This window comes from Callorhinchus milii, unplaced genomic scaffold (assembly GCF_018977255.1).
Source record: "Callorhinchus milii isolate IMCB2004 unplaced genomic scaffold, IMCB_Cmil_1.0 Scaffold26, whole genome shotgun sequence".
In the NCBI taxonomy this organism is placed as follows: Eukaryota; Metazoa; Chordata; class Chondrichthyes; order Chimaeriformes; family Callorhinchidae; genus Callorhinchus; species Callorhinchus milii.
Window position 1 is genome coordinate 2333290 of NW_024704767.1, and position 21827 is coordinate 2355116.

General features: G+C 41.5%; 1 protein-coding gene across 1 annotated transcript in view; it reads left to right on the forward strand.

Moving 5' to 3' along the window:
* LOC103189389 (protogenin) overlaps positions 1-4800 on the forward strand; it is a 73620-nt gene extending 68820 nt beyond the window's left edge. Inside the window, exons 16-20 of the mRNA XM_042344089.1 lie at positions 1248-1439; positions 2627-2750; positions 3358-3523; positions 3813-3923; positions 4215-4800. Coding sequence (XP_042200023.1) covers positions 1248-1439; positions 2627-2750; positions 3358-3523; positions 3813-3923; positions 4215-4658 — 1037 coding nt within the window. The 3' untranslated portion in view covers positions 4659-4800. The remainder of the gene's footprint in view (positions 1-1247; positions 1440-2626; positions 2751-3357; positions 3524-3812; positions 3924-4214) is intronic.
* The last annotated feature ends 17027 nt before the right edge of the window (positions 4801-21827 follow it).

Genomic DNA, 21827 nt, shown 5'->3' on the forward strand with positions numbered 1-21827 from the left:
ATCATTGCAGGAAGTGTTTTTTTAATGTGTGGTGAGAATGTATCTTAGTGCTGCAATGTGTATTACGAATGGCGTTTCTGAACCTGCTGGTTTTATTATACACTGCTTATCAGAAGGAAAACCTAATTGATTACAGATAGCACTGTAAGCGATGTGAAGCATCCTCGCTTTGTTCTGCACCACCTCTGAGAGGGTTAGAAGTTAGGAGGATTGTAACCCCGGTGTGCTTAGGTCCCCAGTAAATCATGCCCAGGACAGATCCTTTTAATGCTGCCAATCAGACGAAGGCTGTCTGTGGACGTCTGATGTTGAAACTTGACCTCTTTCTTAAGGGACGTGGAATGCCGCCTCCACTTTGGTTCTACTTTGCGAACCCGACCCTCGTTGAAACCAGAAAGTTTTTCTTCTCTTTTTCTTCCCATGTATATGTTACACTCGGCTGTCTGAAAGTGATGGATCGTAACAAAGTCAAATGGAGACGGTGGCACAGTGTAGAATTCCCCTTGTTGCTGTTTTATAATTAATAGATCTGAAAAAGATCAGACCCCAGTGTTTGTTCCATGACTGAAACACAATAGCAACAGCCTCGTCATCCGTCCCTCGAACTACAAACGTGTTTTTTTCCAAGGTCATCGGAACATTGGGATTCTGTGTCAGAAGCTGACCACATTCCTGCACGCTTGGATTTTATAATATAAAAATCCCGAGTTTTTTTTTGGTTGGTTAAAGTAGGGTTGTTTTGCCATTCGTGTTATCCGTCTGTGATTGATGTTTTTGTGACCCAGTATGTTAGTGGCCAGTGCATGGATATGCTCATTTTGTCAGTCCGTGCTGACTGACTCTGCTGATAAGCATCAATCAAGCAGAGGAAAGCTTCCAGCAATTATGAAGGTGATTTGCCCAATATTGCTGTGTGACCAGAGAAGTTTACTGTGGCTTTGTAATGAATATTCCATCATGTTTAATACAGCGCTGCTATTGACTCTCCTCTTATTTGCTGGAATCTTTGTTGTTACCATTAGTGGCTGTACAGTGTCCTAATTACTGAGTTGCATATGGTCGAGCTTGTTCCAGTGCCCTTTTTTGTTTGTTAGCCAGGACACCAGGAGAAACTCCCTTCTCTTTTCGAATAGTGACCATGGGATCTTTTAACACCTTCTGACTCAATATGCCCAGTATCGGAGGGCTTCTGCCTCCCTTGGTCTTCAATAATGCATGATCCATTGATTCCATACGTTTGCTTGTAGGAACGATAACCATGGCTTTGTTGGAGAACCTTCTCCCTGGAAACATCTACCTCATTAAGATATCCGCAACCAATGAAGTAGGAGAAGGGCCCTTTTCGAGCACTCTGGAACTGGCCATTCCTCCGAAGGAAACCGTATACCTCAGCCAGGGACCTAAGTGGTCTGACTCTCACAGCAGTGGAGATGCCAAAGGTCAGTAAACAGTCAGCTGCCATTAAGCCAGTGCTGCAACTATGTGGCTAATGTAATCCTTTAGGCCGTTCCTGACAATACCTCTCTTAATGGCAGCCTCAACGGGCCTACTTGTCAGCGAAATAGTACAAGTAAAGCAATCAAAAACCTGCAAAGAAGGAATCTAAAACCAGACAACTTAAAGCCCGTCAATGATGTCTGTCAGCCAGTTCTCCCAACTGGATACTAATTAAGTCCTAATTATATCACGGCTAAAATAGTAAAATGCAGATCTATACTATTAGTTGTGCTTTAATATTTTTAGGTGGGAGATAATGTTTGCACAGGATCTGGTTTGAGTGGTCCTATGTAAGATATGTGGTTGATTAATAAGGAGGGGAAGGGTAGAGGAGAGGAAAATCTTCCACTGATAGTTTGGAGATGCAGTAAAAAGCCCTCATTTTCGAATGTGTTTTACAGCAGTATTTATTCATTCCACATTATTACACTGTATGAAAGGGAACAATTCAACACCCAGCAAGTGCACATCTGCAGCGATAGTGGTGGGGGCGATAGGGAGGAGGGTGAAGAGGAGGAGAGAAAGGAAAGTCACATTACTATTACCAGCTGTGTGTAGTGCAGTGCAGTGTTTGAAAATCCAAAGGATTCACTTTTTGTCAAAACTAAAGTGGGTGATGTGTGAGCTGTGAGTGACCTGATTTTGTCAAACATTCCAAGTGGATTTGCAGGCACCTGTTGTGCTCCGGCCCCCACCTTGTGCTCTGCGGAGACAATAAAATGGATGCTTTTGACTCGTTACCCCAGCATTTAATTTGCTCGTGTGGCTCCAGTGAATTATATATAAATAATTTGTCCTACTCAGGACAAACTAAACCCAGTCGTGTACCAATCTTCACTTCTGTAGTTTTGCACTGTTTCATTGTTTGAATATAGATAAGCTTTTCCCTCTGTAAATCAAAAAATATAACAAAGGTTTAACTTATGTTTCAGAGCAAAATCAGTTGTTTGGGTCATTCTCAAGCCTTTGAGAGCTTCAGATTCTTGTCTCTGCTTTATTTTTGCTTGTGTGAAATCTCTAGGCTCTAAAATTAACAGTAGGGGAGGTATCATAACAACCAAAAGGGAGCACATTGAAGCACTTAGAGTTAATCGTTCTAACTTCCGGTATCATTCTGTTTACACAGCAGCGGATTCCGACGGCTTTTATCACCTGGACCAAAAATCAATGACTGGAATTATTGTTGGAGTTTGCATTGCCCTAGCTTGTATCATCATTTGCATCCTTATCCTTGTTTATAGAAGCAAAGCCAGGTATTGTGTGAACATAGAAGTTAATCACTGTAGGTTTTGGGGGAGGAAGGATTATTGCAAGATAAAATTACTGGTTATTAAATTGTTAGCATAAATTTACAAAATGCATCAGGTCTCATAATGAGAAAGTATTCTTTCCATTAGTCAAAATGNTTTTTTCCAGTAAATGGCTCGCCCTCCCCAACCATTGGGATGACGTTCTTAAAGATTATGTGTGTTAACTGGGATCGAAAACTTTCTAACAATGTTCAGGTGCAGAACAGATTTCTTTTTACCTGTATTCTGTTCAACTAGAAGTACAACCTTGAAGGGAATGGTGTGCTAGTCAAACTTTGTTTATGTGTGACATATTATTAGATGATTTATACGAACATGCTGTGGTTATTGACGGTACCAGCTGCCTCGTTACCATGTGTAACTGTGCAGAATCTAAAATAAATGCCATTCCCTGAGGTTCGAATCTAGTAATACCTTGTACCCACCGACATGCATGAAAGTTTCAGAAAATACCTAGCGATGCAATATATTATATAAATGTGTGTGTCGCGAGCATACTTGGCAATTTCGAGAACGGTATTTTAATGGTGACACTTCTTGTTGCGACTAGAAAATCATCCGCTATCAAGGCTGAGCAACAGGGAAACATCCAGCTGGCACATGTGACCAGACCACTGGTCAATGGAAACCATGTGCAGAAGAGTCAGGGGGCTCAGCAAGAGAATGGAGAGAGCTTGATGCCGATGATGGCTGGGAGTGACTTTTTGGATACCAAGGTAAGTTGGTCTTTTTATATACATAAAAAAAGAAACTTTCCTCGTTTTATAACTAAAATCAAACCCTTCCTCCAATTATTTGAAGCAATCAATACTGCTGTCCCTGTACGATGAGGGTTGGCCGGGGTGGTGGGGGGCGGGAGAGGGAGAGAGAGAATTTACAAGGTGTTTTTTTGGTGGCCCCAATCATGCCATATGGGTGGCTGGAGCAGCCCATCTGCCCGTGGTGTTTTTTTTTAATCTTGATTCTCGCCAATGATTAAATGGATTATGTTTTTCGATTGGACAGGGTGGAACTGACATGATCATCAGGAGCTCTGCCCAAGTCGACGAAAAGCCCAAAAAGTGGTCATTTTTTAGATCTGTAAAGAAATCGTCGAAGCCACCCAAAGAGAAGCAGGTCAGATTCGAGCTCTTTACTAATAAAGGGAGCAACAGATTGGTTAACTACATAGCACAGACATCAGGCCATTCCTGGTCTTTATGCCAACATAGTGCATTTACCAACTAAGTTATAGAAGGGATTCCTTTTTCAGTTCCACTGATGGGTTTTAGTCAACTTGCATGAACTTTCGATGAGAAGGAATTTGTGTTGTACTTTCTAAGACTTTTTTTGTTCCTTAAACGGACCGGACTGTAATTTGAAGTTGTAGCTCGATGTAACGCCTACAAATTGTTGTTTTGATCACAGTCACTGCGAAGAAACGGCCGGGACCTGAGCTCTTACCACCTGACGTCTGCTGTGCTGACCCGTGAGGAATCCGATTGCTCCATGCTCGCCCCCCCCATGTCCCTGCAGGCCGTGTTCAGCGCTGCGGGCGACACCGAGTGCTCCCACAACAGTGAAGGGAGCCATGAAACCGCCGACTCGGGGAGATACTCGCACGACTCCAGGGAGGAAATGGAATTGGCTCACCTCTCGTCTGTCACCTGTACCACACCCAACTTCGAGGGCCCTTTCCTGCCCACCGAGGTGGCTGGCACACCTGTGTCACCCGCCTCAGAGAAAGCCCAACTCCTGCTGATTGTTTCACACACGACGACAACTACCTCAGACCTGCTGGCCTCACCAGTGCGTCCGATGTCTTCTCTAAAAACTGCTGGTGGAAATGACGACAACCAATTTCTAATATAGGCGGCCCGACTGTATTCCGCAGTAATTTATCTGTACAATGGACAATGTGCAGGGAACCAAAGAACACTCGGGAAAGCAAATCTGGGTCTTTTTACACCTCCAGATTCTTAACATGCTTTTGTTTTTATGAATGTTACATTTTTATTTTACCCACCATGAATGTCTGTATTTCAAAAAAAAATGTGAAAAGGACCGCTACATTTCTTTTGATTGTTTTTGAAAGGTATATCACTGGAGCAAGAATAATATTTCAGGTTTTCTACTGAAAAAAGAATCTACCTCAATATTACCTGAATGGTAAACTCCAGTATTTAACAGGTATTGTACTCTCATTACCTTTATATAGCTGTTCCTTCCTTACAGCAATATTTGTTTTGCGAAAAGAAATGTTTGTTGATAACGTTCTGTTGTGTTGTAGGGCTGTAAGGACATTGCCATGAGAGTGTTTGACTAAAGCTCTGTTTACATGTGCAGGTGCCATTCTAAAATTCATACTGGAAGGCAGAGTGGGGCGTCCAAAGATATCTTAATTCCCTCAGACTCTTTATTCAAAAAAAATTGAGGCAGAGGGAAGCCAGTGAAAAAAACCTGAACAGAATATTAAATATCGCAATCGCTGATAAATATTTGAAACCTAATTAAGATCACATTGTAACTATCACGGCCTCTGTTAGTGGACGGAAAAAAAAACGCAAGCAGTGATTGATCAGACCAAAGATGCTTTGGGTGGAGCAGTTTTAAGGAGCTGTTCACACAAATCCATATAGTGCCTTGTCTGTCTACTGAACTATTGAAAGGTTCACCTCTCCTGTTAGCTTGAAAGGCCCAGTGAGTGAGAGCAATGGTACTGTACTCTCTCTGCATGTGCCATTGAAAACAAACTTGCATCTGAACCAATGTAAAATGTGGGTCTGGGGACGTAGAGGCACTGAGTTGAATATCTGCTGGAATGCATAACGTTCAGATTGAACCAGGCCAGGGTTAACTGGAATGATTACCTAAATGCTTCCTGTTATAGAAACTGGAAAATACGATGCAGATGCAGAAATTAGGAACGACATGCCTCCTACAGTGACCCAAATCACACTTGGCCTGGATGGGTTTTGATTTTATGCGTCCCAACAAATAGTACATTTTTGCGCCTATCAGTGAATACGTTGAACATCCACAGGTTCAGGTGTAGGTTAATTCATGCCTATCTCGTACTTCATTATTTTGGGATGATTTGTCATCACATTGGGAAGTTCCTTTGTAATTTGAAAGCCCCAGTACAGTATTAGCCTCTCCTTGGGTACAGTGTCTTGTTGAAGAAACCTTAAATTGCGCAAATCAAGAATGTAAACAAATTGGTTTGAAGTGTTATTCTGAGGAGATTTTGTGTACTTACTCAGTCGTGTGGATTCTCTGCTTGAAGACTTCTGTGCACCCCCGACCACCTCACCCGGTTGTCTGTGCACAAACTATTTTTTTGAACCACAGAATAACCGAGATGTGATGGGATTCCCACTTAATATCACCTTTCATCTCCCTCACATTTCTTTCATTAATAATGAAGTACCTAGATAATGAAGTGCATTTTACTGATGCATTACTTTACATTGCATGACATGTACATGGCAATAATACAATGTACATTGAATAATTCACTTCACAAATGTTCCTGTAGCACTAAACCTTTCAAATTCACTGAGGCCATCTTAAGAATTTTGTTTGCTTTTGAACGGTAGTTTAATCAGAAACCTAAATTAATAATAAGTTGCAAATTCGATTGCGGTTTTCAAATTGAACGGAAGCTACGTTGCTTCAGGTGAATCTTTAAAATACATCCCCAGGTTTTAACAGAATTTTGCAGAGGTGGAATTGTGAATTCTGCTATGGAATATGTATATAATATAATAGAAAACGGCCACCTTTCTTTCTGCACGAGGATTTTATCGGTGCATTGAAAAAGATAACTGAATTCTGCTCCAAATAGCTAACGAATGCCCCCTGCCTGCCTGCCATTACAGAACAAATTCACTTCAGCGTTGCTAATAGGTAACCTCTCGTTACTTGCAATCCAAAGAGTTCCATTGATCGATCGCAATGCAATGCTGGTTGTGTTTTTAGAATTGCTTGTATAAAACAGAGCTTTATGATACCAAAGATTCACAGGGAATAGAAGCTGCTACTCTCATGTGCTCTCGCCTTGCACTTCCTGTTTGATACTACCTCTTTTAAAACCTATTTTAGTGTTATTCTTTTATCTAACCTCAGGGATCAATTTGTTACATTTGAACTGCCGCACCGAAATGTGTTGGCGTACTGACAGGGTATCTTGCTAGAACTTTTGATTGAAATAGTTACTGTGTAGCTTTTAAGAGTTAGAACAGATCACTAGAAATACGTGCCAGTAAATGTTTTGCGATGCCGATTATATCGAAAATTTATTTTAAAACAAGCTTACCAAAGAAAATTATAGTGTATATAAAGTTTGCCTCAGTAGGATATTTGTGGGCCTTGTCATTTTTACCGGTTGAATTCTAATTTTTGTTTAATGATAGTTACTAATCATACAACAGTAGTGACTTGTATGTGTTTGAATAGAAATTGATTGCTTTTCCAATACAATGTGAACATCGGTGTATTCGGAGCATTTGTTTGGGGGAAGAGCCTATATTACAGTGAGATTTTAAAGGGCCTTTGAGTGAATGTGGCTAATCCTCCCTTACTAGCAAAACTGCCTGAAACAATATTGAATGGGTGTCTGAACTTTTTCTGATATTGAAAAAACTGGTTTCAAGCGAGCATTTTTGCCCTATTCAAATGTAAACTTATTCAGCATTTGACTTTATTTGTAGATGAAGTTAAACAATGATGTCTTTGTATCGGCTCAAAGAAAGAAAGATCATTAGTATGAACTACTGAGTACAATTCTGGTTAGCTGCACTCTGCTCTTTATAGCGTAGATCAGAAATTAGAGAAGATAGTCAGTTTAGCACTTGTCTTTCAGATTAGTGTCATCGCATAGGGTTAGGGGTGGTATGCAAAGGTAAATGACATGCGTCCATATCCAAAGATTTACTTTTTCTTGCTGGACATTTTTTAATATTAAACGGGCACTGTGTCTACGCAGTATCTTGAATCCCAGAACCTAAGAACTATGTCACTTTGCACCTTGATGGACAAATTGATAAAAAGAGGATTAAAGAAAAAGAGAATTCTCTTGTCGTTCTAAATGTAAATGTAGTCTGACAATGTGCATTTCTACTCCATGTTGCAATAAGTACTGGTTTAATATCACTGAACGAGCGCAAGAGCATTGTCTTTCACTGACTGACTGATTTAGGAAAACTTCAGATAACTTTATTTGAAAGGGTCTAAATGCCCCCCCCCCCCCCCCCCCCCCGACTAACCCTAAATCCCAATACAAACCAAATCTTTTGCATGAACCAAGGTAAAATACTCCAGCTGTCTTGTACGATTCACTTTAATCTCCAGCTGATTTGATTGAATTCCTGCCACACAACTTGCAGATTCTTCCTCTAATGGTGCCTTGACGGCAATAGACTCATTATCTGTAAAGATTACATTAAAATGCCTACACTCTGATAGCCCCAGACAGAGCGCATGAGAGAAAACGTTTAATAGCTTTTAAGAAAATAGATATATATATATATACATACACACTGTGTGGCAAAATGATTCCGTCTCTCAACTATACGAGTTTCACCAAGTTGTGTGCCGTATTCCTAAATAAAAAGTGCTTTAATATTGAAACCCCCAAATAATGAAAAAACAATGAATTCAGTATTAATATAACTTTATTTTCAAATACAGCTAGAACAGCAGCCCACAAAAACCAAAGAATTTTTTTTTTGGCTTACCTTTGTATATCAGGTGTAGCAGTTTTAGTCCGACGTAACTAGGAAGGGCAGATTTTGTGTCTCCTCGTGAATGTTGTTCGAAATCCCTTTTTTGTTGTTGTTTTGGTGCAGAAGTGTGTCTTCATATCCTAGGTCAAAACCAGCATCTTTTCATCTGTCGATGTCCGCCAGTGTACTTCCCCACTTTTATAATAGTGTTAAAGGGAGCATGTGAATTAAAGGGTGCACCTGCTTGGGGAATATTTCAGGCGAGCTCCATGTCAGAAGCTCTGTGTGGGTAGCTGGAGGAGTGCGTGCCTTTCCCTACTCCATTCACTGCTCCCTGAACATTTTCAAAACTTGCTTTGTGTCTAATTGTATTCACAGTAAGAGAAGCCTTTGAAATCTGACTGCGGTTTCTGTGATTGTGGCAGCTGAAAATGCCTTGTACCACTGACAGAATGGTAAGCTGGGACATTTTATCCTTTGCATAATACCATTTGCAGTGGGAAAAATGTCCCCAAGCATTTCAGTTATCCAGAAAATCTTAAGGAAAATGTCCTGGGCGTCTGATGAAATTTTGCTGGTATTTCATTTTAATTTAGAACCGTTTAGTAAAATATATAAGTAGAAACCACTGCCTCATTTGAATTTGACAAAATACATCTTTTGAAGTATTTGTTGATGCACATTAATCTGGAATTGTGTGTTAAACTGTCTTGACATAGTATTTTAATTTTGATATAATATGTATTAAACTTGTACGGCTGGGTGTCATGTGCTCACACTTGATGCTTTACGGTATCCACACACCTGACTTGTTCAGGTAACTAATGTAGCCATACCGAGAAGTGTTTTGTGTGACTGCTCATGAAGACAGGCCAGAAGAGCGGGAGAGAAAGGTATCTGTGAGCCCGCGAGGGTTTTCTTTTTGCTATTGTTTTTTTTAAAAAATGAGAACGAACAATATTGTGTTAGTTTTTGATTTAGAGAGCGCTGTTAAGGTGTGAACTAAAGGGAAGAAGTGGAGGGTTTGGTCTCTCGTGTTATCTCAGGTGTTCCTGACCTTCCAGCTTCAATTGCCAATTGTCGTGTAAAGACAAGTGTTTGCGATTCTGCGGACTGGACAAGTGGACCTGGATTATATCAAATTTTATTTGTCTCAGGGGATCAGCTCCATTGTGTCCATTCCTGCAAAAGAGCCAACGTTTGCCTTGACTTGTGAATGTACCTCATTTATGTCTTTAACTACTTTTTAACTGTTTTATTGAGAAACTGTGTTCCTCTTCTCCCCACCCCACCCCCTATTTTATAATTAGCAATACGGTGACTGTTGCCTAACGTTCAGGTGCCTGATCTGTAATCTTGCTAAGTCATGCCAAAAATTATAATTAGTCTAAAAAGCCAAAATGTTTTAAAACTGTTGTAAAATAGTCTGAATTCTGAACGATTGCACAGTTTAAATAAAGTTTTTCCATAAAACGAGAATATTCTGTGGCTGCACATTCATTCCAATGTTTCAAAGTATTCTTGGATTCATGTATTTGAGCTTCTTATCCCCAGTGGAAACTTGTTCATATTACCTCAAGCATCTTGTCACTTGGAAACTGATATGACCCAGTATTTTGACTGGTTCACAAACCAAATTCATTACCAAAGAAAACTTTTTTTATTTGAACAATATATTTCCTGCTAATTTTCTCCTCTCTCCTTGAAGCATTTTGGCTATTTTCCCATCTACCAGACCGTTGTATGGTTCAACAAGTACTTGTTGCCCTCCAGGCCCTCACCCAGGTGACTGTTGTTCACGCATGAGTTTTGCCAAACTCGCCCACCACAGGGATTCAAAGTTGAAATGGATCCAACCAGCATCCATCCACGCAGTACATACTTTCCAGCACTAAAAAAGAGGAAGATTACTTATTAACAGCATGGAAAACCTGCACATTTCACTTTACCGACAGCCAATTTGTACATCACTGTGTCCCACAAAGATCTGTGGAATAAATGACCAATTCTGTCTGGGGATTTGTTGGCCAAAAGTGCATTTGTGACACTTTACAGTAAATCCAGTGAAATGCTTTTGAGTCGTCCTCTGGAAGTGAAAAGTGCTGTATTTTTATGGGGGTCATTCTTAGTGTTTTGACAAGACATACCAAACTAGACAAGATTTCCACATGTGTATCCCTCCGACACATTGGGAAACTTGCGATATAGGAATTATTAACTTGAAAGGAAATAAAGAATAGAATTTTCACTACAGCACAGCAATAAGGGATAGCAAATGTAAGTGTGTTTAAAGGGATCAATAGTGGCAGCTTGTGTGGTGTGGCAGGATGTGCTTTCTCTTCCAACACACATGCCTTTGATCTCATCAGTGCCATTTGGGGGAGGGGGAGAGAGAGACAGGCAGAGAGAGGGGGAAAAAAAGCCTGATGAGCCAATTCACAGCACTTAGATAAGCCAGTTCAGACTGGCACTGACCAGAGTCCTGGGTCAGCCTTTGTGCTGACCATTTGTTTGAGTGCAGCTCTGAGGGACCTAAAGTACTGAGAAAATAAAAGCACAAAACACCCGGGAAAAATATAAAATGTTGTTTCAAAAGTTTGTGTTCTGTGGCACTTGGAAACGGTGGTTTTCATTTAGTCTGTTCTTTTAAGATCAAATCTACTCACATCAATGCTGAAACCGCAATCTATTAGGGGACTATGGTGTCGATAGATAAAAGTGGAGACTTCCAAGAGAGAATAAACAAACACTTAACCCAATGCTATGGAATAGTTGATGCATGGATAAGTAAGTGCAGAGATCAGAGAAATTGTGGTACAATTAAGGCAGAGGCAATGGCCAAAAAAAAGGAAGAAATTAATTGAGGTAAGGAGGGCAGGGTCATTAGAGTTAAGTGAAGGGATAAAGAGGAGCTGAAGGAGGCAATGCAAGATTGGAGTGATCAAGCAAGGGCGATCGCTATTCATTGTGTGTACTGTAGAGTCCTTCAAACAATAGATGGACAAGACTAGTAGAGGAGCTGTGTGATTCACAATGCCTTAATAAGATTGTAATTTTATTCAGGAGCAGAAGGAACGGCTGCAAGTTGGAGAGCAGTGGGACCCCTGGTTACTTTTGTAATTCGAAATACACAAATGTGGAGGCTCCTTCTCTAGCTGGTAATGAATTCGACTGATGCACGAGTTGAGGCCATTATTTATGATTTTTCAACATGATTGGGGAAAGGTTCCTATGTCAACTCCTCTAAATATATCAGTTAAACTAGTTGCATTTCATCCCAAGTGCAACACCCAACAAATTGCAGTTACATAGCGCCTTTACACGCATGCAAGATTTCAGTCTCATCTTGCTCTGCTAAGTTTATACTTTTAAATATTTGCAGATAAACCTTAATGGTAAATCAAATCCACAATTGAACAGCGTGGGTGTATATTTGTGAGTGAGAGGGGTTGGGTGTGGGTGTGAGGGGTTGGGTGTGGGTGTGAGGGTGGGGGTGTGTGTGTGGGAGAGGTCGGTGGAGTGAGTGACTGAGTGAGTGAGAGTGTGTGTATGAGAGTGGGAGGGTGGGGTGTTGGTTGGGTGAGGGGTGAGGGAGGGGGTGGGTTGAGGGGGTGTGTGAGAGGTTGGGAGTATCATGAAGATTTATGGAGAGGTGGTGTAACATCGAGGGTGTTTTCTGATTGGCTGAGCAGAGGATCTCCATGACAACAACCAGAGGCCCTGCTGTGATTGGTCATTGTCATGGAGATTCTGGGACGCTGATCTGAAAATTTATGAATGAATGAATGGATGAATGGATGGATGGATGGATGTCCACGTGTGGTCATTAGTAGATCATTCAATGCTTTTCACACCGATTTTATATTGGACTTAAATGTGCTGGCAATTGTCTGATCAATTCGCTTTTTTTAAAAAAAACACACACACACATGGGTTCACGGAATAGTTTGCTGGTACCGTCCCTGATTTCGCGCCGTTCCCTAAAACATTTCCTAAAAATCCCAACTTTTAACCACTTGGGTAACTGGAGTCGTCCCACTCATGACTCTCTCGGGGCTGTTGGGTGGCTAATGAAGTAACAGGTGACCTCGGCGCATGTTCCAGCCAACTTGAGAGAGAGTGAGAGGGTGCGAGAGAGTGAGAGTGTAAGAGTCTGAGAAGGTGTAAAGGGGTGAGAGGGTATAAGAGTGTGCGCACAAAATGGTTGTGATCTGTCTTCCCAATTGTGCAATTGACGAGAAATAGGACACTATCGGGAAAAGTGCTTATTACAATCTACAGTGTGTGATTTCCCCACGTTTAGTTTTTAATCAATGAAGTGAAAAAATGTAGGCTGGCAGTAAAGTGTAGCTCGATGGCACCAATCAACTGCCTGCAATTTTCCACAATCTTTTGTTCCAATTTCACTGCAATTTTTGGCAAATATTTCCGCATGTTTCTAATGGCCCAGCTAATGACCATCTGGGTTGCACTCTCCACTGTATCTCAACCACAGAGAAGTCACCACCAACAACTAAAGACAGTGTCTCTGGTGTGTCCATGTCACCTTACAATGAGACACACACAAACACACACACATGTGAGGTGATGCATAATGTCCCTGACACTGATCAGCATCACACGATCATGCTAAGATGCATTCGGGAATATAAATTGCCCTGTTGAGAGGGGCAGTTGTGTGCAGGGGGGGGGGCGCCTCACTGACTTGCAATCAACCAACTCAGTGCAGACAGAGATTTGAACCTGTGACCCTTTTTCGGTCTGGTCTGTACAACCCAGTGTTAAGTTTTGACGGTAAAGTTGCCCACTCGGTTGGGGAGGGGGGGGGGAGGAAAGGTTTTTTAGTTTGGCAGATTTAAATCAAGGTCCATCCATCGCTACCTTTAAATGAGTGGGTGCCACGCGCGCGAGTGTGTGTGTTTTTTCTCTGAGCTGCACACATCTGTAAAGATGAAATTCAACTTAGAAGAAAGCATAAGACAGACAGGACAGTCCTTCCCCCCCCACCCCCTCTGAGCAGCAGATGTCACAGCCCCCTGTGTGTGTGTGTGTGTGGGTGTGTGTGTGCTCCCCTTCACCAGCTGCTTTGTTTAGTTTTAACCCTTTACTGACACTTGCCACCACACACACACACACACACAGACCAGAGAGAGAGAGAGCATCATCAAAGAGGCCATTGATTTTCTGCAGTGTGAAAAAGTTCCCCCCACTCCACCTTCAGCTTGTGGATCAGTTGCAGTATTAAAGGAATCTTTTGAGTCAGATACTATTTGTTCAGCTCTTGACCACAACTGGACATCCATATGTTACACTGGTCCTAACAGTATGCTAAATAAGAAAGGAGATGATTCCAACCCAGCAGTTTGCATCAGCTGGATGCGAATCCCAAAATGCTCTGAGACTGATATTAAAAGGAGCACTCGGAAAGGAAGGTGGAAAGTTTCATCCCAAACTCACATCAGAAGTTAATTTGCACAATTCATGTGGAGCACTTTGATGGTAAGCAGCTGTAAAACTGCGGAACGAATCTGATTGTACAGCTGTACATTCAACAAAGCTTTTGACCCCAATGATCAGGCTGACCTCTACGGTCAGGCTGAGGCACACTTGCTGTGTGATAGTGTGGGACAAGTCAGACAATAGGGAGGTTTTTTTTTCGCCCCATCACCCCCTCTCCCATTGATTTAAGGATAAGGAAAATAATACAATTCAGCTACAGTTAGCTCCTCTGTTTATGGTTTGATGTTTCACTCAGACCAGCTAGACTCCTATCTTGTCTAAAGCAGTGCTCAGACCCAAACCTCTAACCCAATGGGTCTGGAGTATGCTCTTACGTGCTACATTACACTATCAACAACAACAAGATTTCATTTATAGAGCGCCTTTCACGTCGGAAGGACATCCCAAGGCACTGGACAGTTGGGTCAGAACCCGAGCAGGGGGGAAATGGTCAGGGTGAGGGGAGGGAAGGGAGGGAGTGAGGAGGGGGTAGAGAGTCGAGAGGGGAGCTGAAGGCACGGTCAAAGAGAAAGGTCTTGAGACCAGCCTTGAAGGAGGAAAGGGAGGAAGCAAGACGAAGGCATTGGGGGATGGCCACTCCCAGCAGTTGTTTTTGTTGTAAAACATCACGAGAACCTTATTTTTAATGCCTGTATGTTGCTGGTTATGTAACCGATGTGCACTGAATCCAATTCAGGGCAAGCGTTTTGCAACTTAACTGTGATCTGAGTATAATGTTCTCAGTGGGGAAAACAACATAACCAACTTTAATAACTGAGGAACTACTTGAATCAATTCAAGTGTGCAGGGTCTGAGGAAGCCTGAGGGAATCAAATAGGGTAACTTAGTGATAGGAACTACAAAGTCTTATCATGCTGGGATCAAACTGCATTAGGAATAGCACTTCTCATAATACTGGCAGCTTTTTCATGTACATTTAGTGTTAGGTGACATTGTCGCAGGTGCCATCCTTTGGACGAGCTGTTAAATTAAGGTCCTGTTTACAGAATACATAGTCAAAACTCTTTGCAGTATCTCTTGTGAAGCACTTTTGAGATGTCTTGATGACGTGCTACGGCACTTTATCAAATGCAAGGATTATTATTATTATATATGGTGGAAACAGACATGGTCTAAAACTAGTCTTTATTCTGGAGGGAATCTTGCGTGAATTCAACCGGGGCATGACAAAAAGGAGCATTGAGATTAAAAGATCTCCCAGGAACTGATAAACTAGTGGAACAGGCTTGATGGACTGAAGCACCTCCTCCTGTCCTATCTTCCTTAAAGAACCTCTTTAGTTGACGTTTAGTTCTGAGTGCCAGGATAGTTCACTTTTGTGTGTTTTGTCGACTTTCATGTCGTTTTGCCACACTTTGGCTATGGCCTCTGTGCCAGATCATAAAAATAATCAGATCAAGTTAATCCCTTAAAAGAAATATTTCCTTTCCTGGTATCAATAGCATTGATTGTATGATTTTATACAGCTCTGTTATCTATTTGCCAGAAATAGAGGTCATATCAGTTCAAGACTGATAGCTGGCACAGAACCCACAATCTCTGGAAAGTGTCACTGTGCAAGGAAAAAAGAAACTAATCCATTTAACAAAGGTCTCCTCATCTGCAAAATAGTCAATTAGTTAAAGGACTAGAACGCATATACTCAAAAAATATTGAACTAATTCCTCTGATGTGCTCGTGAGCAAATGTACAGTTTCACACACATCAGTCACCCTTCCATACCCTCACTACTGTTTTTTGGGGCAGCCGGGTGAATGACACATGAGGAAACCCATCACCTTGCTTAAGACAATCCAAACCAAACCAAGGATCCCATGCATCCCACCTACGCACGGAAATGCTTGAGACAGATTTTTGGAAATTCCAGAGAGAGATTGTTGGAAATTCTGGATAGAGATTGTTGGAAATTCTGAATAGAGATTGTTGGAATGCCTTCACTAAAGACACCATTATTCATCTGTGAGCATTGATCGTGAGTGTTGGCTTCCTAATCCAAATGAGTTCGTCTCTCTTTCCCGTTGCATGACTTAAAAAAAACAGAGAAGGAAATTGAATGCATCTCTCACTGCTTCACATCTCACCGCGGATTCCACTGGGAGCAAAGTGCGCAGCAAAAACGTGGCAGAGTTTCTGCAGTGAAGACAATTAAATGGCACAAGGTAGAGAATGGACAGAGCAAGAAACTTAACTGGAAGATAAGCTCCTACCTATGGCTGATAGGGTATTACTGCCCTCTGCTTGGCTGTCAGTGGCAGTGCAATTCGTGATTCAGAACTTCAAATAGAAAAGGGAATTTGCATGGACAACTTTCTGGCTTGTGAACCAGTCCCCAGCTTTGACGACCACAACAGAGCACCAAATGAGAAAAGGCCACTTCTCGCGACCCCTCTTTTATTCCCTTAGGGGGAAAATTCATCACCCAATTCCTGATCCCCAAAGACAACCAAGGAAAAAACTCTGGATCATTCACCCATAATAATAATAATAATCCTTGCATTTGATATAGCGCTTTTCACGTCAGGAGGACGTCCCAAAGCGCTTCACAGAATATACTGTAAAGTGAATTGACTGTATATTTGTGGGCGAACGCGGCAGCCAATTGCGCACAGCAATGTCCCACAAACAGTCGTGGATTGAAAGTGGCCAATTTATTATTGTTTTGTTTTGGAGGGATTATTATTAGGCTCTGTGTGGAGTAAGGAAACTTGCCCAAGGTTTCACCCTCTGCCTGGAATTGAACTCAGGTCTCTCACTTGCAAAGCGAGTGCTCTAACCACTGAGCTACAGGACTCCTGTCCCATCCCCCCTGACCTGCTTCCCTGCACGCACAAGAACCCTGCTTTGCCCCAGCAGCAGAGAAAAACTGTTGTGTCCCATTGAGCATTTGCTCAGTCTATAACCACTTATAATCATCTCAGTCTACAGCCAATAATATTCTCGTCTGGATATTTATCCGGTTCTCCCCTTGAAAGATTTAACAGCAAGGCAACACATTTATTTGATGGATTTTATGGTAGAGTTGCAGATCTCCCTTATTGTACCAAAGGACTTTTTAGATAAATTCGGAATTAATCCAAAATCTGTCTGTCTGAAGTAAAGAACTAGGTTTTGAAACTCAAATCCTATGTGTCTAAAAAGTATCTGCCCTGTACCATTTCTGGTTTCATAGTTGTTCTGGTCTTGTATAGTTAGTTGTTTGACCCCTTTCACTCTTACTGATGGCTCTTTCTCATATGAATGAGGAAGTGTCAAAAGCCAACTCATATTGCACAGGGGTGTGAATGCTGATATCGACAGCCAATACACAGGGCTTCAATTTCAAATGTTTATTGTTTGCATGTGAGATACAAATTAAGATAAAGCATAAAAGACTGCAATGACACTGGGCCCTACTTAAAGGCCTCTGCTTGAAATATATCCAGAATTTAAGGCAACGTGGTCTGACTGAAGTGAAATTAAACATAAAATTATAATAATAATTGCTCTTAAATTTCAGTGTGACAACTTGAATCTTGAACCAAAGTTATCTTATGAATGTAATAAGGAGCTGATGTTATTGAAATCCGCTGGTTATAGAAACATTTGAATTTTTCTGTGGTAGAGGAATTCTCAGTAAAATGGATTGGTTTGATAGAATATGGCACCTTCTAGTGGTCAAATCTGAGTACCTTTGAAACTACTTAACTGAGCTGCTCTGTCAACCTAAGTGATTCATACTGTAACACAGTGAGAGCAATACCTGTTGTGTATTACACTTGAGATTAAACGTGCAGTGCAACCTCAATTATCCGCACCTCAATCATTCCCATTCCCAATTAACCGCCTTAAGATGAGCGTCGGATAATCCACTCACATCCCAGCTTCTCGCTTGTTGTATCAATTGCAAGCATTATTTATTTATCTATCTATATATCTGTCTGTCTGTCAGCAGAAATCCTGGAACAGTGTCCCTCAGTCTTCCCTCACTGTTCATCAATCAGTCGGCTTCCAGCGGCAACCCAAATTGGTATTGATTCCAAAAAGTTCCAGAGTAAAGTAAAAGGTGACAATGTGTGGAGCATCCTCATGTTAAGTGAGGTGTTGGATGCTGGAGCACCAACAACCCACTGTGTATGAATTTGCTTCACAAATTCTCCTGTATTGCTCCGATGACTGGCTTCCTGATGCAAAGCCACCGTGACTCAGCAAGTCACCAAACAGAGTCATAAAATCATTAATCTATTGGCCGAAGCCTTAGCCAAGAGTTGCAGTTGACATTTGGAAGAGGTACAAGTCGATAATTATTTCAGGTCCACGTATCCTTCCCTTCTGTTTGAATCAGTGGAATTAATGTGCGAGACACAGGCCCCTTCATTTTTTTCTTCTGTCTACTTTCTCGACCTGCTTCAAGTAATTGGGAAGCAATTACATCCTTGTGCACCTCACAGAATTCCACAGCCAGCGCGTCAGCCACCTAGCCAGTCGGCTGACTTCAGATGGCCAATCGATTCTGTAATCTCCTCTATGTTTAGAGGCTTATCTAACGCTGTGTCTGACGTGCAGTTTGTAATTGGGATTGTGGTATTGTGTTAAGGAATGCAGCGAATACTATAGGTTCCAGGGAGTCTGAAGAATACAAGTTATAATATATATATATGTGTGTGTGTGTGTCTGTGTGGAAGGCCACAAATATCTGACTAGCATCCATTCTTTTGGTCAGAATTCAAATCTGTTCCCTTCAATTTTCTGCATGCGAGAGGATTCCTCATTGGATTTAAACAGTCCTGTTTACTGTTTCCAAGCTTGTTGCCCTCCTCATAACAATGCATGCAAACAAGCTGTTTTTGTTTGTTTCACTAACTGCAAAGACTCTGTATTTTGGATAAGTAAACATCAGCAATTCAGGTCCTTGTTCTAAATCTGTATTGCCTCTCTCCAGCTCTTTTACTTCCCGGCTTCTCTCCTCCCAAATAGTTATTGCAATCGTCCTTGCTCGTAACGTTTACAGAGCTCACAGGATGGCAGGGCTGCTGATTGATCCCTTCCTTATGTCTGAGTAGATTTCAATCTCCTTTTCCATCACAACGATAATAATAATAATATTAATAAAATCTTTTGAAATTGAAGATTAAAACTTTAAGATGTGGCTTGGATATCTGTCCAAGAGTTAATTGATGCCCAAATCTGGTTTGATGTGTCGATACTGCACACTTCTGACCCATTGCCGAAAAGTTCAATGGGCTCCAATATTAGAATGTAATTAATTCTTCAGCAAACTAAGTCAAACTGCTTCCGTTTCAATGTGCAATCGAGCCTTCGTTTCTTTTGCTCAGATTTACATTCCTTCATCTCTAATTTCAGTCCTTGTACCTCAACTTTAAGCTCCTTGATGGAATTTTTGCTTAATCTTTGGCCTGTAAGGTTCATGCCCATTGAGTAAGCCGGAGGTGGAAGGGGAGGGTGTGGGTGGGGGGGAGGTGGATGGGGAGTTTGCAATCTCTCGCCCTATTATTCAGGGCTAAAATACTTTTGAAGTCACCAAGACCCACTGTGATACTGATAACACTTGTCCAGAGATTGGAAGAAAGCAGTGTTTTAGCCAGGTTCCTAATCTGCACTCTGACTCTCCCCTTTCACCAAAAGATAATAGAGTTTATGGTCTCACAACCTTCTTAAAAAGAAAGTGTTTACATAAGCGAGTCTGTCTCTTGTGCAACTTCTTTATCTTAACTCTGTTCTTATATCTTGTCTTCCTGTTAATTATCTTCACTGATCTCTTTTGCATTTGAGCTGATTTCCTGGCTCTTGTTATTTAGGCCAGACTGCGTGTCAAACTCCCAGATTCACTGGAGCCACAATCTCAACTGCTGGTGGCCTCTTCCATTGCACTGTTTTATTCCACCCCCTCCCCACCACCCCCACCCCCGGATTTAATATCTGATTTTGCTGCACTGGCAAGCAAAGATTGATGTAAAAACCAAAGGAGAAACAGAAAAACAAATCTGTGTGTGAGCTTCTTACTGCCAAAGTCTCCTCAATTTGACTTACTTAAAGGAAACATAAAACACTTTGAGATGTCTTCTCAGGGTGAAAGGTGCTCTATAAATGTAAAATAGTTTTGTTGTTGTTTCACCCACAAAATATACAGTCAATTCATTTTATCTTATATTCTCTGAAGCTCTTTGAGATGTCTCAAAGACATGATGAGGCGCTATATCAAATGCAAGGTTTATTATTAATGTTTGAAGAACCAACAGAGATATTGATATCACGTTTGTGTTCATCTTTCCTTGTAAATATTGCACTGATCAAATTCATCAGAGCTGCAGCTGAGAGATAGTAGGTGTCAATTTTTATCTCATTACACTGTCCAGTGGATTTTATTGACCTGATCTGTTATCAGATATCTGCCTGTTGTGTTCTTTCTAGGGATCTGTTTAATGTAACTTGTCACAGCAATTGAAACCATCTCTTATCTTGCTGCAATTCACCTCATCCCAAGTTTAAATAATTTTTTTTAAAAACTCCTTGCTCGTTGATATGTGAATACTTAAAATACAGTAGCTTCTACCATAGTATAATAATGATAAATAATAATAATCCTTGCATTTGATATAGCTCCTCATTACATATACTATAAAGTGGATTAACTTTTGTGGGCAAAATGCAGCAACCAGTTTACGCAGTTTAAGAGCCATGGAGTGAGTGACCAATTTTGTTTATAAATAGTATAAATGGCCATCTGCACACAGCAGTGAATGCAGTAAGATGTTTGCTGTGCCACTTAACATAGTGTCTGAGCAAATCAAAAGTGAATGTGAAATTCCAATTTGTCTGCCAAGCAATAGTTGGCTGCTCTGCGTGTTCCTTTAGTACCAGATGATATTTATTGTAACAATGACAATCCTTGCATTTGATTTAGTGCCTGATCACACTGTTAAGACGACTTAAAGTGCTTCAAAGGCTGCGAAAGGGGAGTATAGCGAAAAGACAGGTAAATAGCACTGAATGGACTGCTCTGTCAATAATAATAATAATCCTTGCATTTGATATAGTATATGGTACGTCTTCTAGACGTCTCAAAGCACGTCACAGAATATACTGTAAAGTGAATTGACTGTATATTTGTGGGCGAAACACGACAGCCGATTGCGCACAGCAGTGTCCCACAAACAGTCGTGGATTGAGTGACCAAATTATTATTGTTTTTTTTAAGAATTATTACCCCCGGAAAAGCGATCCGCTAATCGACTAACAAGTGGGTTCCTATTTACTGCGAGGTAAACAGAGACGTCAACATCTCGCCCGGCCAGGAATCAAACCCAGGGCTCTCGCTTGCGAGGTGAGTGCTCTAACCACTGAGCTACAGGACTCCACCCAAACACCCAACGCGGACACGATGGGCCGAATAGCTTCCTTGTGCGCTGTGATATTTCGGCACAGCTGTCAATATCAGAAGTGCTGACGGCAAGAGATGGACGGGTAGGTTACGTGGAGTTTCCGGGGCTATGGATTCAGACTCAGGGCATTGACGATGGGGCAACAGTGCTGTAAGGAGCTTCCGGTGAATGTGTGCACATTGCACGTGTTGTAAACCTCTCCGCCTTTTAAAAGTGGGGAACAGGCAGAGAGGCTAAACAAGCCCCACTTTGTTAAATTAGTACATTTGTAGCCCAAAGTCAACCAAACACTCGCCCCCCCGCCCCCCCCCAAAGTAGCCCAACAGCGCGTGTTGCCTCCAGTGGGCAGCAAAGTGTTTGGATGCAATCCTTTTGAAACTGTGCAAGAAAAGGAAAACCCACGCGTTTTGCTCGTT